At 38.1% G+C, this 15,247-nt stretch overlaps 1 protein-coding gene across 1 annotated transcript in view; it reads left to right on the top strand.

Moving 5' to 3' along the window:
- The window catches only part of SIDT1 (SID1 transmembrane family member 1), an 853,551-nt gene that overhangs the window by 457,169 nt on the left and 381,135 nt on the right, over nt 1–15,247 (top strand). Inside the window, exon 17 of the mRNA XM_044073143.1 lies at nt 11,101–11,218. Coding sequence (XP_043929078.1) covers nt 11,101–11,218 — 118 coding nt within the window. The remainder of the gene's footprint in view (nt 1–11,100; nt 11,219–15,247) is intronic.

Below are 15,247 nucleotides of genomic sequence, written 5' to 3' on the forward strand. Positions count from 1 at the left end.
TGTTTACAAGGATTTCCTCCTGGTGTTCTGCTTTCCTTTTGCATTCCACAGACATGCAGTAGGTTGATTGGACACTCTAAATCAGCCATAGGTGTGAATGTGCATGTGAGTGTGTGATGTGGAAGAACTACAGCAGCAGGACTAGCCACCCAGTGGTGTAAACCATGGCTGTAGATAATCGTCACTGTTAAAATGGAAAAAAGGGTTGTGGATGGATGTATTTTGTTTCCTTGCAGGCACGTAATACACAGAGTTTAGCTTATTTTTGTATTTTAATAAGACTCAAGGCCTGTATTCATATATACTCAGTGTCTGACTTTCTGCAGGAGTTTTAACATCAGAAGAAAAGCCAGAGAAGTCATTCACTTTCTTTCTTTGTGCCTGCACTTAAGTTGACTAGCTGATATAGCCATTTAGGGCTGTTTTTTGCATTGTTTGCTCTGTTTATGTATTTATTGTCTGCCTTTTCTGTTTGTTTTGTGAAATCTATTGGCATGAAGATTTTTCTACCTACCTGCTCAGCCCTTTTTGTGCTTTTAAACTTGGTGGCTTTTCAGATGCCCACCCCTACTGCAAATTTAACTTTAGAAGTTCTTTCAGTCTCATCTCATCTTTTTATTCTATTGGCCACTGAGAGCTCAAACTGGGAAGGCTGTCCCTTTAGACTCTTAAAGTCTGAGTTAGTCTCTGTTTTATATCACTCTACTCAGTTAGTACACAATGCAATATTCAGATTAATTCATTCTTCACAGCTTACTTTTAAAATATGTAACATTTGGGCTAGACTAACAATCACAGGACAGCCTGTGAACTGCTGCTGTGGAGCCAGTGTAGGAGTAATGCAACTGTTTTGCTCCTGGTGAGAGAAGGAGCAGAGAAACCCTGATTCCTGCTGGTTTCTGATTAAGCAGTGTGTACTGGATTTCACTGAAAATGCTGGACAGTAACACCATTGATTGCTAAGGCTCTGTGCATCATCCAGAGACATCCACTGATACATATGTACTCTACCATGCTGCTTTTCACTTTATCTTGAAATATGTAAGTGCTGCTGTTATATTTGTGCATTATTTACAGAGTTATTTGCAGTTTTAACTACTTTCAAGTATGATGGTTTTTACCACTGTATTTGACTGTGCAACTGAACCCAGATACATCCACAGCTAAATAACTACCTTACATTGCTGTGTTCCACTCTGTATTGCAGTATACTAGCGATGCTTTTATATTTGTCTGCTATTTGCAGAGTTTTTGCTCTCTTGTCTATTTTAAAGTGCTGTTTTTGCCACTGTAATCAGCTGTTGAGTTTCTGTACTTCTGCCTGATTATAAGTGTTGTCAGTTTGGTTTACTATTTAATTTGGTTATTTACTGCACTTTGGGAAGCGTTTTAGTGGTTCTAGGTTAGAAATGTTAGGTCTGCCCACTGGAAGGAGTAGTGTAAACTATCTCTTCTGTATTGAAAGTCACTGAGGCATCCTTAGAATATGCTTGTCACTATTGGCTCTTGGGCTATTTTGCTTGGTTCCTGTGACATGGATCAATGCAGGTACTTAGAATCTCAATTTTCCTATAATACCCCTAAGAGTTCCTGAGCTAGTAGTTGCTCATCAACCACCAGGTTTGCACAAAGGAGGGCATTGTTCTGTGAGATTAGACTAGGATTGTACTTCTTACCCAAACAGCACCCTTGCACATTTGTTTACCCTCACAATGGCTACTCAAGGAGGAACATAGAATCCCTTGATACCACTCTGCTTGTAACCCACTATATTTATACCTGAAACCATGGATCTACATTTTCTTACTGTTTCTGTAGCCAGACTGGTAGAAATGGGCATCCTGAGACAATGGAGAAATAGTCTCTTGTTTTCTGACAACTACTTAAATCTTAACCAATATATACAGTAAGTGAGAAATGTACTTATACACTGTCTGTGGAGGCAATACTGCCATATACAGTCACTGCAAATACTAAACAAATTATCAGAAACACACACTATGCAACACCTACCACACACACTATGGGGCAAACACACAGACCTACATATGCTGAGTCACTTAAAAGTATTGTAGCCAAACAAATACCTTAAAGGCCTCCCATATGTGATAATTACAATAAGTGCCCTCGGCAAACTCAAAAGCACACTATAAAAGCAAAACCTATTAAAACATATTTAGCCTCAACTCTCTATGTCTACCCTCATAAAGCAGATCACCACACAATCCAAAATTCTGGTCAAAGGAGACTCCATTGTAAGACACAATGATGTCCCACTTACTAGACTGACCAAGAGAGGATTATGATCAGTTGCCTATCAGGAGCCAGGATCTGCTAGATCATGCACACACTTAGGTCATTAAACCATAACTACCAGTATGACTCCATGTGGGTGTAAATTATGTGAGACCTACCTCCGTGGACTATATGCAGTGAGACATGATGGAGCTCTGGACTGTGTGTCCCAGGCTGGTATGAGCCTAGCGTTGAGCAGTATTCTCCTTTCTCCAAGGATGATGCCACAAAATGAACAAAAATAACTGATTTTAATAATTGGCTTAGTTTTTGGAATCATTCAAAGAGGGTACTGTATTTGTCAGCCTGGGAGGATATGGCTGACAGAGCACAGTGCTTTGCTAGGAATGATTTGCACCTAGCCCACTAGGCTTTTGAATTTTGGCAAAAACCTTGCCCACCCCATAGTGCCTTTTTTAAGCATTGCCATTGCCAACCTGATAAACCATTCAACATAGAACCAACCCAGAATAACCTAAAGGTGATACTATTCAATGCTGTGAGTCTAAAGAAAGAAAGTCCTCTCGCTGTCCTCACCTTGGAGAATGTAGATGTCTGTGGAGTCAGTAAGACATGCTTGAAATCCACAGAGAGCACCCTGGCAGTGCAGGTCTATAACGACTTCGACACATTTAAACTAGCTACTGCACAGAAAAAAAGACAAAAAGTAGAGGTGTCTCAATTTACATCAAAACGATTACATTTCATGTCTAGTTAAGTAGTATGATGCACATGAGCTTCTTAATGTACAGCTTGCCATAAGCAAAGACCCATATTACATCTTTGCGAGGTATAGGTCCTCCCATGACACAGGAAACCCATATCATTTACTTAAATGAACTTGAGTCACTCTCCATTCAACCCAACATCATAAACATGGGTGACTTCAACTACCCCACTGCATACTGGGAATCATATACAACCTCAAACCTACAGGCACAAAGATTCTGGAATCTGTCAGCATGAATACACTGGACCAACTAGCCTGTATGACCTCTAGGGGCACCAACATCCCTAACCTAGTCCTCACCAACCCCAAGTATAACATCCTCACTAATCATGTTTGAGCATGAAGATGTCTCCTTCCAAATAAAAATAAAATGTGTGACACTATGCTACCTTGGAACTTTTATGAATTATTCCAAAGCAAACTTCCTATTTTCAAGTGACTCTCTGATAAAATGTCAAGTCCCCCTCCCCTGAAACCCAGAGAACATTGCTGCCTATGCCTAGTCATTCACAAAAACACTTTACAGTCATGAATGCCATTACATAGAGGCAGCAGTGGCAATCCAAAATAAGTAACGGCAAACTCAATAGATTTTATTACAAAAAGAAGAAAATCATGGCCAAACATAGAAAATGCAATGCCTATCAAGGTAAAAACTCCCTTGACAAACTAAATAAACAACTCTGGGCACTAAGAGAGTCTACCAAATCCACATTTGAGGTGAATGTAGCCTCCCTTACTTTATATCACCTATACTGAGCTGTAAGATATAACAAATCTATTGGCCAATAAATTCAGCTCAAATTTTATCCTGCTTTCTCCCCCAGACACCTCTCAAGAAATGCCCCCAAACACAGCTCCCCCAACTGTCACTTGGGAACAGCTCCTCAATTCACTGTGCAAGACCACAAGCACTGCATTGATGGGACCTGATAATAATACATGATGCTACCTTAATAGTATGAAACATGACCTCTCAAGGCTACTAGAAGCCCTCTTCAATCAGAGCATCTAAACAGGCTTCATGCTAAGCAAATGAGGGACTACAACTGTTGTCCTTCAGCAAAGCAGGCAATTCACAGACTCAAGAAGCTACCCATCCATAAGCCTGAAAAGAATAATCATAGGTCTGATAATTAACAACATAGCAAACCTTTAGACATTAGATCCAACTCAGTTTGGTTTCATTAAGGGCATGTCCTGCCTACTCAACCTGGTGGACTTCTTTGAGAAGGCCATCAAAGAATAGATGAGGGCAAAACAGTGCATACTGCCTACCTCAACCTGGCTAAAGCATTCAATACAATACCACATTCAGGAATTATAGACTAGCTCATAGAAATTGGGTATAAACCCTATGTCGGTCCCTGGATAGCCAGTTGTCTCACTGATAGGATGCAAGAGGTTGGGATAGGTGAATCTCTACAAAAAGTCCAGTCACCTTTTTGGCATCTACTTCTTTGAAGTCAAGGCCAACATCAAATACCTTTGGCTGACTAAGTTTGCAGATGACTGCAAACTAGAAGTAGTCATAAAATCTCCCAAAGATACAAACATCCTCCAAGAAGGCCTGACACAGACTAATGACTGGTGCCAGAGTCATAGTCTAAAGCTCAATGACAAAAAAATGCAAAATAGTATATTTCAGAAAAATGACCAGCCTTGGAAATTACTGCATTGATAATACACCCCTTAGTGGTGACCCTGTGGTCAGGGATTTAGGAACTCATGTAGACAGTGACTTGACCTTTGAGCATTATGTGTCTAGTATAGTAAGGAAAACATTTTATGTTGCACAACTTATAACAAGGGTATGGCATCCAGGTTCAGATATGTAATTGTTCAATTGTACTTGGCCTCAAAAGATGAATCATTAAGTAAAATGCCCCCTACATTATGTACCTGACTAGGCATATGCAGCAACTGGAGCAGCTATAGAAGTTTGTCACAAAAAGAATATATGGTGTAGTCAACGTGCCCTACCATGGCCTGCCTCAAAGCCTTATTCATGTACTCTTTCCCCTACACGTTGCTTAGAGGTGATCTGTGCCTGGCATTCAAAGCATCCTCTGATCCAGCACTTATGGACCTGTTGCAAATCTGAAATACAAATGGCATTAGAAAGACCCAATCTAGGGACCTAAACCTCATCTGCAGTATAAATAAGACATTTTACGGATATGTATAGATCTCAGAAATTACCCCTTTTCTGAAAAAGGCTTCCCATCCCTGTGGAGCAGAGTTCCTCCATGCACTTATACAAGCGCAACTTGGATCAGTGAATAGGGAATCATAGATATGCCCCCTCTACAACATATGTCCCTATTAGAAAGAATAAGCTTGAAAATACTCCATCTTCCATACCAGTTATATTTCCCAATAAAAGTGATATCAAAGCCAGTCAAGCATGTCTGAGAAGCATGGCTAGGCTTTAAAAGTCCCTTTAGCCTCATTAGCATAGTAATTACTTATGAAATTAAAAGAATAATTGGAAGCAACACAGTTTAGATATGCACATTTGGCCTACTATTCTGGAAATTAATAGATAATGTTATAGATGCATTTATATTAACTGCCAAATGCACCAAAACACAGAAGATGATAGGAATAAGTAGTTAAGTAACTCAAAGAGAAGCCTGATGTTAAAGAGTTACCAGAGAGAAAGAACTATTAATGTTGCAATCTTGTCCATCAACAAAGATTAAAAGTTAATATTGTGTGTTAGTGTCTAAATGGATATTTTCAGCAATTTTAGGAGAGCAGCACTTGGTTAAAGGGATGTTTGGGGTGGATCACATAGTGAAGCAATACAGTTAATTATTTCAATGCATGATGGCAAGTTCTAAGCTGAGACTTTGAGTCCAGATCCTGCTGAGCAGAGCAGAGTGAGGCAGTCTGATGTTTCCATTTATGTGCTGTAGGTCTGTTCACTGCCTCCAATGTTAAAAAAGTGTAGTGTAGAGACAGGGGTGAGGTGAGGTGGTATGAGTCTATGGCCACTGCTAATGTGTGTATACAAGTCAGTGTTAGCAGATTTGCTACTGGGTATATCTCAAGCATGGAAGAAGGAGCACTTACTATGGTATTTGATCCTGCTTACAAGTGTCAGGAGCAGTAAACTTAGGCTTTCCTGTTCAGGACTCTGGTCCTTGAAATGAATGTCCCAGCATTCAGGATTCAGACTCTGATGCTGCATCAGGGCTGATAAGGACAAAAAATGAATGTTTGTTGTCCTGCCTGAGATCAGGTGGGAAAATTCCAAGCAAGCATCCATCTTTGTTGAGTAGGCTTATAAAATGCCAGTTCCCAAGTGAACCTTGTCCAAAAGCTGAATACAGTGCATGCAGAATCTTAGAACAGGTACAGTTTGAGCAAACTTTTCACACTTATTGTAGCTGTTACCTGCACTAGGACTTAGTTTATTAATAAAAACAGGTATAAAGTGGGCATTGTACCACATTTTAAGACAAAGTGGTGTGGCCCTTGTTGAGTTAATGGCAATAATTGTGATTGGGAGGGTGGCCTAATGGCTAAGGTGTTTGCCTTACAAACACAAGGTGCAGGGTTTGAGTCTCACAAGGGATAATTGACTAGGCTTAAAATGGCTCACAAGGGCAGTTAGCTTAGTACTAAACTATGAACCTATGAACTATGAACCTATGGGCCAAAGTTCCAGGTCAATGGAATCCAGTAGTGATGAAGAACGCTGTTCCAGAAGACAATGGCAGTGGACTTGAAAGGAAATACAGTCATGAAAACCTTATGGCAGGCAATGCTTATTTTGTAAGTATAAGCTAGGGCATCAGTACAGTTGATCACCCAGTTTGATGGATAATCTGTTCAAGGGATGGGGTATACTTTCAGCAAACTGTGGTGGAGGTGATGTACCAACACAGCAGGCCATGTCCGAACCTACAAGTGGCTATAAATAAGACCACCTTTGAAAAGTTACCTATTAGGTCTGAAGCTGTCGTATGTCTTAGCTAGAACCTACTAGGAAAGAAGTGGGGTATATAAAAGGGGTAAACCAGCATCAACTCTAGCTTTAGCACTAATGATATCCATTATTCAGGTGCAGATTCTAAGGCTTGTGAATAGAGAAATGACTTTTCTGAACTGGTACAGGGATACATAGGGAAGTGCTTGGACGCAAATGGAAGAAACTGCTAACTGAGAATGTCTGATGGTGTGCCATTTGTCTCAGAACTTACCATTACAAGACTCCTGAATTTGGGAGGTGAATCCCACATAGTGCAAGGAGGAGGACAGGAATTTAGAAAATATGACCATTGTCACTCTTCCTGCTCAATCTGTCCCCATACCAAACATATTTAGGAAAACTTAAAAAAAACAAATGAACAAGGCTCAGTTAAGCTCTTTTGGCAACATGTGAAGTGGGTATTCTGGTCAAGGTGCAGTCATCATTTTAGTGACAGTATCACTGCTCATAATAAAAGATGGACTGAAGACCACCTTCCTCAGTTTCTAAGAACTTTGCCCTTAATTGCATTGAGAAAATTACTGCATAGTTGTTGAAGTTGTATCTACTTAAGTCAGCACATGTGACCAGGTTAAGCCATAAGTAGAAGGATCTTTCTCCACTAAATTATGATGTAAGAAAAATCTCATTTTACTCATGTTAAGCTTATAGTCTGGCGACAGTGAGTATTTGTTAATAACTTGGAGAGCTTGGTTAAAGGAGATGAGCAGAACAGTGAATGTTAAGAGGATATTGTCTGGACAGAGCAGTAGTTTAACAGAGTTGACCATTACTATCGCAGGGTGAGTATTAGGAGCTTAACTTTATACCAGTGATCAAGGATTCCAAAGTCAGATTAAGCAGGAAAAAGGACAAAGGCCATCCTTTTCTCGTAACAACATGGAAGGGGAAATCACTGGTTAGAATTTTAACTCTCGCTAAAGATGTAGCCATTGAGAGTGATTAGATGGGAAGCTCATCTTCACCAGGATAGAATGAAGCAGCACACAACCTGCCAATAAAAAGCCTTCTATGCTTTGAACACTACCATTGGACAAGGGTCAGAGAGGTTTCAGGATTCATTAAGGATATGTCTTGCAATAAAGATGTGATCAAATGAGTTATGCCCCTTTACTGAATCCACTTCATCTTTACTGAAAAGAGGGCTCCATGTCACTTTAATATGTCAGCATTTTGTCCACAATTACGACTTCTTATTTATAAGTGACATTAAGCAAGAATATTCTGGTTCTAGGGGGACTTACATAGTATAATAGCAGATAACAAATGAGGGGAGAGTAACTCACCCTTAAGAAACACACTGTAGAAGTGGAGGTAGAGAGGGTTGTAATAGTTTGCATAGTTCAGGAATCAAAACATCTAGAAGGTCATAATGGAAAACACTGGACCCAATTGAAATTCTGATTCAGAGTTATGGTGAAAATGGTTCCCCTGAGTTAATTGAGTGCAGGCGTGTGAGCATGTAGACTTGAATGCTGCTTGGTTAGCAGACTTTTTTAACCTTTTAGTAAAGTGAGTGCCACTACAATATATGAAGTAAATGTACTAACCATCTTCTTCTTCTGGCTTTTTCCCAGTTAGGGGTCACCACAGTGGATTACCTGTCTGCTCATGATTGGCAGTGGGGTTTTACAGTGTTGAGTTGCCAGCCTGGCGCCCAACCTTCCACAGAAGGCACACACACGTGCACACACTCACACCTAGGGCCAATTTAGAGTGTCCAATCCACCTACAGCATGTCTTTGGGATGTGGGAGGAAACCGGAGCACCCAGAGGAAACCCATGCGACCACAGGGAGGACATGCAGACTCCGCACAGAAGGCACCCCAGCTGAGAATCGAACCGGAGAACCTCTTGCTGTGAGGTGGCAACACTAACCACTGCACCACCGTGGTCGCACAAGTAAATGTACTAACCATAATTAATATAAAACCAGACTATGTTTCCTCTAGTACAATGTATCAAGTAAAAATATCTGTTCCCCTAGAAAAATATATTGCAATTTATTTCTAAACCAAAATGCACTGTAAATATGCATAGTATGGCATTACTAGATGGGTCAACACAAACAGTTGAATTGACAGACATGCAGACAGCAGCACAGGTAGTTATAAAGACAGAGACTAGGCTGGTAGATAGACAGAAAGATAGGCAGACATCTTAATGTTAATTCTGTTTTAAGGGGAGCACTCACCCCTTAACTCCCCAGTACATAGCATATTTTAAATACAATAAGTGAAGTTTAAGGGGCATTCCACATGTTGTCGACATGCATATTTCAGTCTGTTTTGTTAACTTCATCAGTACAAGATAAATACATTATTTGGCTGTACTTTAGAAACACAGAGCTTAAAATCAAGCCTGATGTCAATAAACATTAATGTGTCTGCAAAATATCCCAAATATCATGCAAACCAAAGGGTAAACAGGTCAGACAGACAAAGCATTCAGTAAAAACTGCAAGACCCAGCTGAGCCAGAGTCGTCAATGGGAGGACCATGGGATATATCCAAATGATCGAGCTGCGAACAAGATTAGGTTTGATTCCATCAGTCTCCAGCGGCATACTTTTGGAGCGTGAAGACGTCAGTCAACCTGACACTGCTCATGGGTTCCCCTTAAAAAGAGGCATTAGTGCCTTGTGGGTCTTATACAGTTAGAAGCAGATAAACAATTAAGTACAAGCTCACAGCTTTGATGGCTAGCAATAATTATGTGATACAATTTCAGATAACTCACCTTAGTGATGTAAAGTCATATTCTTACCAAAGGAAAGAAAATACTCTTAAGGTAATAAGAACACATTGAAAGGCACAATATTTTTATTAAGATTAGTTTGCATTTCATATCAGAGTAACTACTTCTCAATGGAACTATGTTCAAAACTATGCCTTTTTAGTGTTAACAAACATTAGGTAAAGCACTCACACTGGATTAATGTAGACATGGTTTTATAAACAGAAATGTATCTAAAGAGACTTTGGATTGCCCCTTCTCCCCATAACCATGACTTTTCACTTTTTCTCCAGATTCATTGTAAAGGATTATTAAAACTTTTTAGTTTTTTTGTGTTCACTAACACCAAATGCCTGGAATTTTGATTGCTGAATGTTGACCAAGGAGCAAAACTGGCAAAAATCTTTTACTTCAAGACTGTGCACAATAATGCCAGACAGTGTGAACTTCATAGACAAATAAAGGACTAACCAGGGGTGTTATGAGGCTCCACCCCTGGAAGGTCCATTATTTTTCTATAATACTCACAGGATGGGCATTATTCATCAAACTTAAAAAAAAAAAAAAAAGGGACAAAAAAGATTTACAGAACCCCTTCTGAGAATAAATCCATCATTTGTCCTTGGATGAATGCATGACATCTTGGGGCTTTGTGCATCCATTTCAATAGTACACCAACAACTTTTTATGTAAAAGGACCAGTTTCTGAAATGCATTTTTTAAATGTTGGTGAAAGTGATTCTCCATCTAATAGCAGATTCATGAATTTATCTTGTGGAAAAAATAATATCTTTTAGTGTTGGCTCTGTTTGCATTTCCAGTATTTTTTTTTATAAAGTTGTTTAGGAGTTTTATAATTCTGCATTACCTACCTCATGCTGACATTTATTTAAAAATGGTTTCTAGGAAAATGAGGTAGGATTTGTGCTTCACATTATGTCAAGAAAAAAGTCAATGTCTTTGCAAAGTAGCAAAATAAAGTATTTTCATACTGACAGCATTAAGTGATATGTTAAAAAATAAAGTTATTAGGTAATTTTAGTAAGCAATTAATACTGAAATGTGGCAAAGAAAATGTGTATTGTGTGATTATGTTAAATAAGTTACAAAGTTAAAGTGAATAACTTCAAAAATTGCATAAAATTTTATAATACCATTCTAAAATAGTATGTTTTAATTTCGGTCTCAGCTGCAGGAAGTTTGTGTCAATAATATAGGCTAAAAGTAGTAACCTGCTACTGCAGTCAGATCTCTGTTTAGTATGATGATGTCTTATTAAGTTTTATTTAAATGAACTGGATTATATTACTTTACATTTCCTTTTGTATTTGTTTACCAGGAGTATGGCATCCCTAAACATTTTGGCCTTTTCTATGCCATGGCCATTGCATTAATGATGGAAGGAGTACTAAGCGCTTGCTATCACGTCTGCCCAAACTACTCCAATTTTCAGTTTGGTAAGCTCTAGTTAAAAAGACTGCACTGAATGTAAACTTCTTAAATATGGACAGGAATTGTTTTCAAAAGATTTTTTCATACATATAGATGAAGCATACATATGTATATTCAGTCCTATAAAGGTTCTAGCAGGAAACTGCTAAGCATTTGCATGCCTGCAAATTCCAGCCATCTAAATGTTTACCTGGGCATTTTTAATAAAGATATCTGGAGCTTGGATTTTATCATTTCAGACAACCAAAAAACACAATCCGACAAAAGAAGTTAACAAAAAATGAAAAAAAAAATGTAGGAGGAACAGATCGCACCAGGAAATAATTAAATTATGGTTGAACTGATGAAGTTTATGCTAAATTTTAACAAACGATTGCACTTAAATTTTTATTAAATTATTTCCTGGTATGATCTGTGCCATTGGCATTTTTTTATTTTCTAATTTTGACTGGTAGTGGGCTACAGATTTACAGCCCTAGTGTTTAAGCATTTTATTTTAATTTCCTTACTGCACTTCAGTCTTGTAATATAATTGCACTGCCCCTGAAACTAATATTGCTGGATGGAATTTAATGAATTATTATGTTTCTGAGATATACATTTTGAAGGGCCATAATTGCAGGAAATCGTAAACTAAGTTTAGCTATAAGAAGATGTTCTCCTAACCAGATATTCTCAGCAGCCTGAGCATGTAGTTACATAGTTACAATCCCATGCCATAGCAATTTGATAATGACCAGTCTATAAACAGAGGAAGGACACATTATTTATTTATTTATTTATTTATTTATTTATTTATTTATTTACATGTAGGTGAAATGGATCATTAGAGCTCATTTTCAGTCACAGCTGAATGAATATAATTCACACTAATAAATGAAAAACAGATTTGTATGTTGCCATTCCTAATAGACATTATATTACATCATAATACTTAATACTACTCTTAGTAATGTACTTTTCAGTAGCAAAATCATGAGAGAGAATGATATAACAGAGAAAATTATTATTTTTTCTGTAGGTTATTCTTTGATGGGATTGTGACTGATGTGTTGCTGCAGTGTAGCTCTCTCTAAGTCTGTCCTTACTCCATTTCTGCCACTTACCTGGGTGCAGCGGTGTAAGCAGGATTTTCAGAATTGTACTCACAGCTCCCAGACTGCTGCCCCCAACAAGCCACACCCGCATCAGCACATTGCTGTCTTCCCATTCCCTTGAACTGCTGACCAAGTCCCACCCTTTCACAATGCTGCTAACTGAATGGATCACTGACAACCATATGCCAAGATGGCAATTACTTGCATAATTTAGTACTGTGAACATTTCATTCCAAAAGTGCATTTCCGTGGGTCAAAAAACAAAATACCTTCACAGACTTCATTCAAGTGGAGCTGTACTCCAGTGCCTAGTCATGACAGTATTTTAATAATGAGGCATATCAACCCAGACACCTAACAAAAAAGTATTCTCGTGAGTGGCTTTTAGTAGCAGTGCTACTCTGTGACAAGTCCCCGTGCTGTTTCACAACAAGCTTCTGTACCACGTCAAGGTAGCCAGTCACACAGAGGTCCACTCATTCCACACTCACACACACTAAGACATTCTCAAATAGTCTCAAGTGCTAGTAAGCACCACAGAGCTCCACACTGAACATCCACAACCACACATAATGTTCTTCTAACTTTCAACATACTCATCTAGTAAGACAATTCAATATCATCACATACTGCTTCACAAATTTATCATATAAACCTTGTTAACCATAATTACGACAGAAAAACTGTACCCAGTACTCAGTGTTATGTTATTTAATATGAGTAGTAGCTGAGCAACCTAATTATTTCAGTTCAATACAAATGGTAAATATAAATATGCAGCAAACATTTTTATTTCCAGTTAATCATAACTGTCATTAAATAGATTATTTAAAATATACCCCCTACAATTCCTTGCCACACTTAGAAATGCATTCTGTAAATACTGAAACTCATTGCATTAGTTGTGATAATATTTCCAACAGTACCTCAGCAAACATACAGGCAGTCGGAATACTATGACCACCAATAGAAAAACTAACCCCGGTGTTTTCAGCAGTAGCAAGGCCCATAACTGCAGGTGAGCTGTTTGTTGCTCTGGTTTTGGTCCACTACCAATAGTAATAATCTAAACCATTTGCACTGAAAAGCAAATTACTCTTACATTCCCCATCAAGTGACAGTGCTAAACTGGGCTTTCTTAACAGATTATGAAGCTATGTAAACACCCAAACTGTAAACGTTATGCAGCTATGTCACACATTTAAATTTATCTAGACATCTCAGACAAACATTCTGCATGTTTACCAAATTGAGAATGCAACTCCAAAGGGACTTCTTCATCCACATCAAATGCTTCTGCTTCCACTCAAGACATATCACCTAAAATATCTTCTTTCTGAGTCTGTTTTCCTCTCGCAAGAATCACAAATTAGCTTCTAAAGTGGGCCAATGTATGTTTTGTACATTATACTCTGCTTGATTGTACATTGCACTGTGCTTGTTCACTGGAATGTATATACACATTTTTTTATGGAATTGGTCTGAACTTTTCTGTTATTGCTTACATATCTGTATTTTTTGTTGTGAAATGTTTTCTGTTTCTTCCAGGCCATGCCAGACATTGGTCAGTATTGATCAGTGCACTACCCGGGTAAACAAATATAAATACATGAATAAATAGCATTACAAACTTGTAAAAAGGTGAGACATATGAGCCACCTGGTTATCTTAAATTCTGGTTTAAAATACAAAGATGCAGTATCAAGGTCAGATTTTAAATGTTGCATAACTTACAAAACCAGCTGTTCCAGTAACTGTCTAATAGTGTGCATTTTCTAAAGCATATGACACCTCAAACTCAAACACACCTTATTTAGTCACTGCAGACCACAATATATTTGTCAGAAAAACACACACTTCAAGAAAAACATATAATTAATGCAATGCACAAACAAGAGCGCATCTGTACATTTCTCTGCTAAAATACTTATTGCCAAGTGCTATACTGATTTAGTTGCATCTGCAAAAAAAACAAAAAAAAAAAACCTTGACAGAGAGCCCACATTATATTACAAAGAACAGATCTAAAACACGACACCAAATCAAGCATATTGCAATACTTCTACTTAAGTGCTGTATCATTTGTGCTAACCTAAACCCTTGTCTGAAAAAAAAAGTTTCTCTCTTTCTCTCTCTCCTTTGTGATTTGGCAAAACACATCCCTGTTTTTTTTTTCTTGTTGTTTTTTTTTTTGTTTTGTTTTGTTTTTTGTTACTTAAATACTCTTCATTGCCAAGTAACTGATTTTTTAACAAACTGCAAATTTGAAACCATCATTTACCTTAATGTATCTCCTATCTTCTGTGAGTCAGTAAATAACATTAATCCTTGTCAGTAGAATTAAATTTGCTGCAGTTCACTCTTGTTATACGGACTGAAGAACTGACTGAATGCACTCTTTTCAGTAGAGGAAAAAAAAGTTTTCTTCTTTTTTTTTTTAAACAAATATAAAGTGACAGAAATTTACAATGCAAGCATGATCACCTACAATTACCCAGAAAAAGAATTAACCACAACAGTTAGACAAAGAACTGATCAGAAGTAATAATAGAAAGAAAAAGTCTTGTGAGCGAATCAGCACCACCAGACAGTACACACTATACAGAATATATCAATTCTGGAAAAGGCTGTTGGTACCGAAGCATATGTAAAGTCTTCATGTAACAGTTTTGCAATTACAACTCCCCCAACTACAATGTTGCAGTTGTTGACTTACTGACACACCTCATACACTCCCATGCACAAGACCGGGTAAAGGATGAAAGGAAAGCCATATCAAAGAATCATGAGGTTGGCTGAATTTTGCACCTTTTCTCCCCTACCTTCTGAGAGGTGTTAATATAGCAATAACCCACGTCTGGGTGTGGGTAATGCAGGATTTACAAACAAAGACAACCGTGGGTAAATCCCGCATTACCCACACCCAGAAGTGGGTTA

Source organism: Protopterus annectens, chromosome 5.part1, assembly GCF_019279795.1.
Source record: "Protopterus annectens isolate FY-2018-M chromosome 5.part1, PAN1.0, whole genome shotgun sequence".
NCBI lineage: Eukaryota > Metazoa > Chordata > Ceratodontiformes > Protopteridae > Protopterus > Protopterus annectens.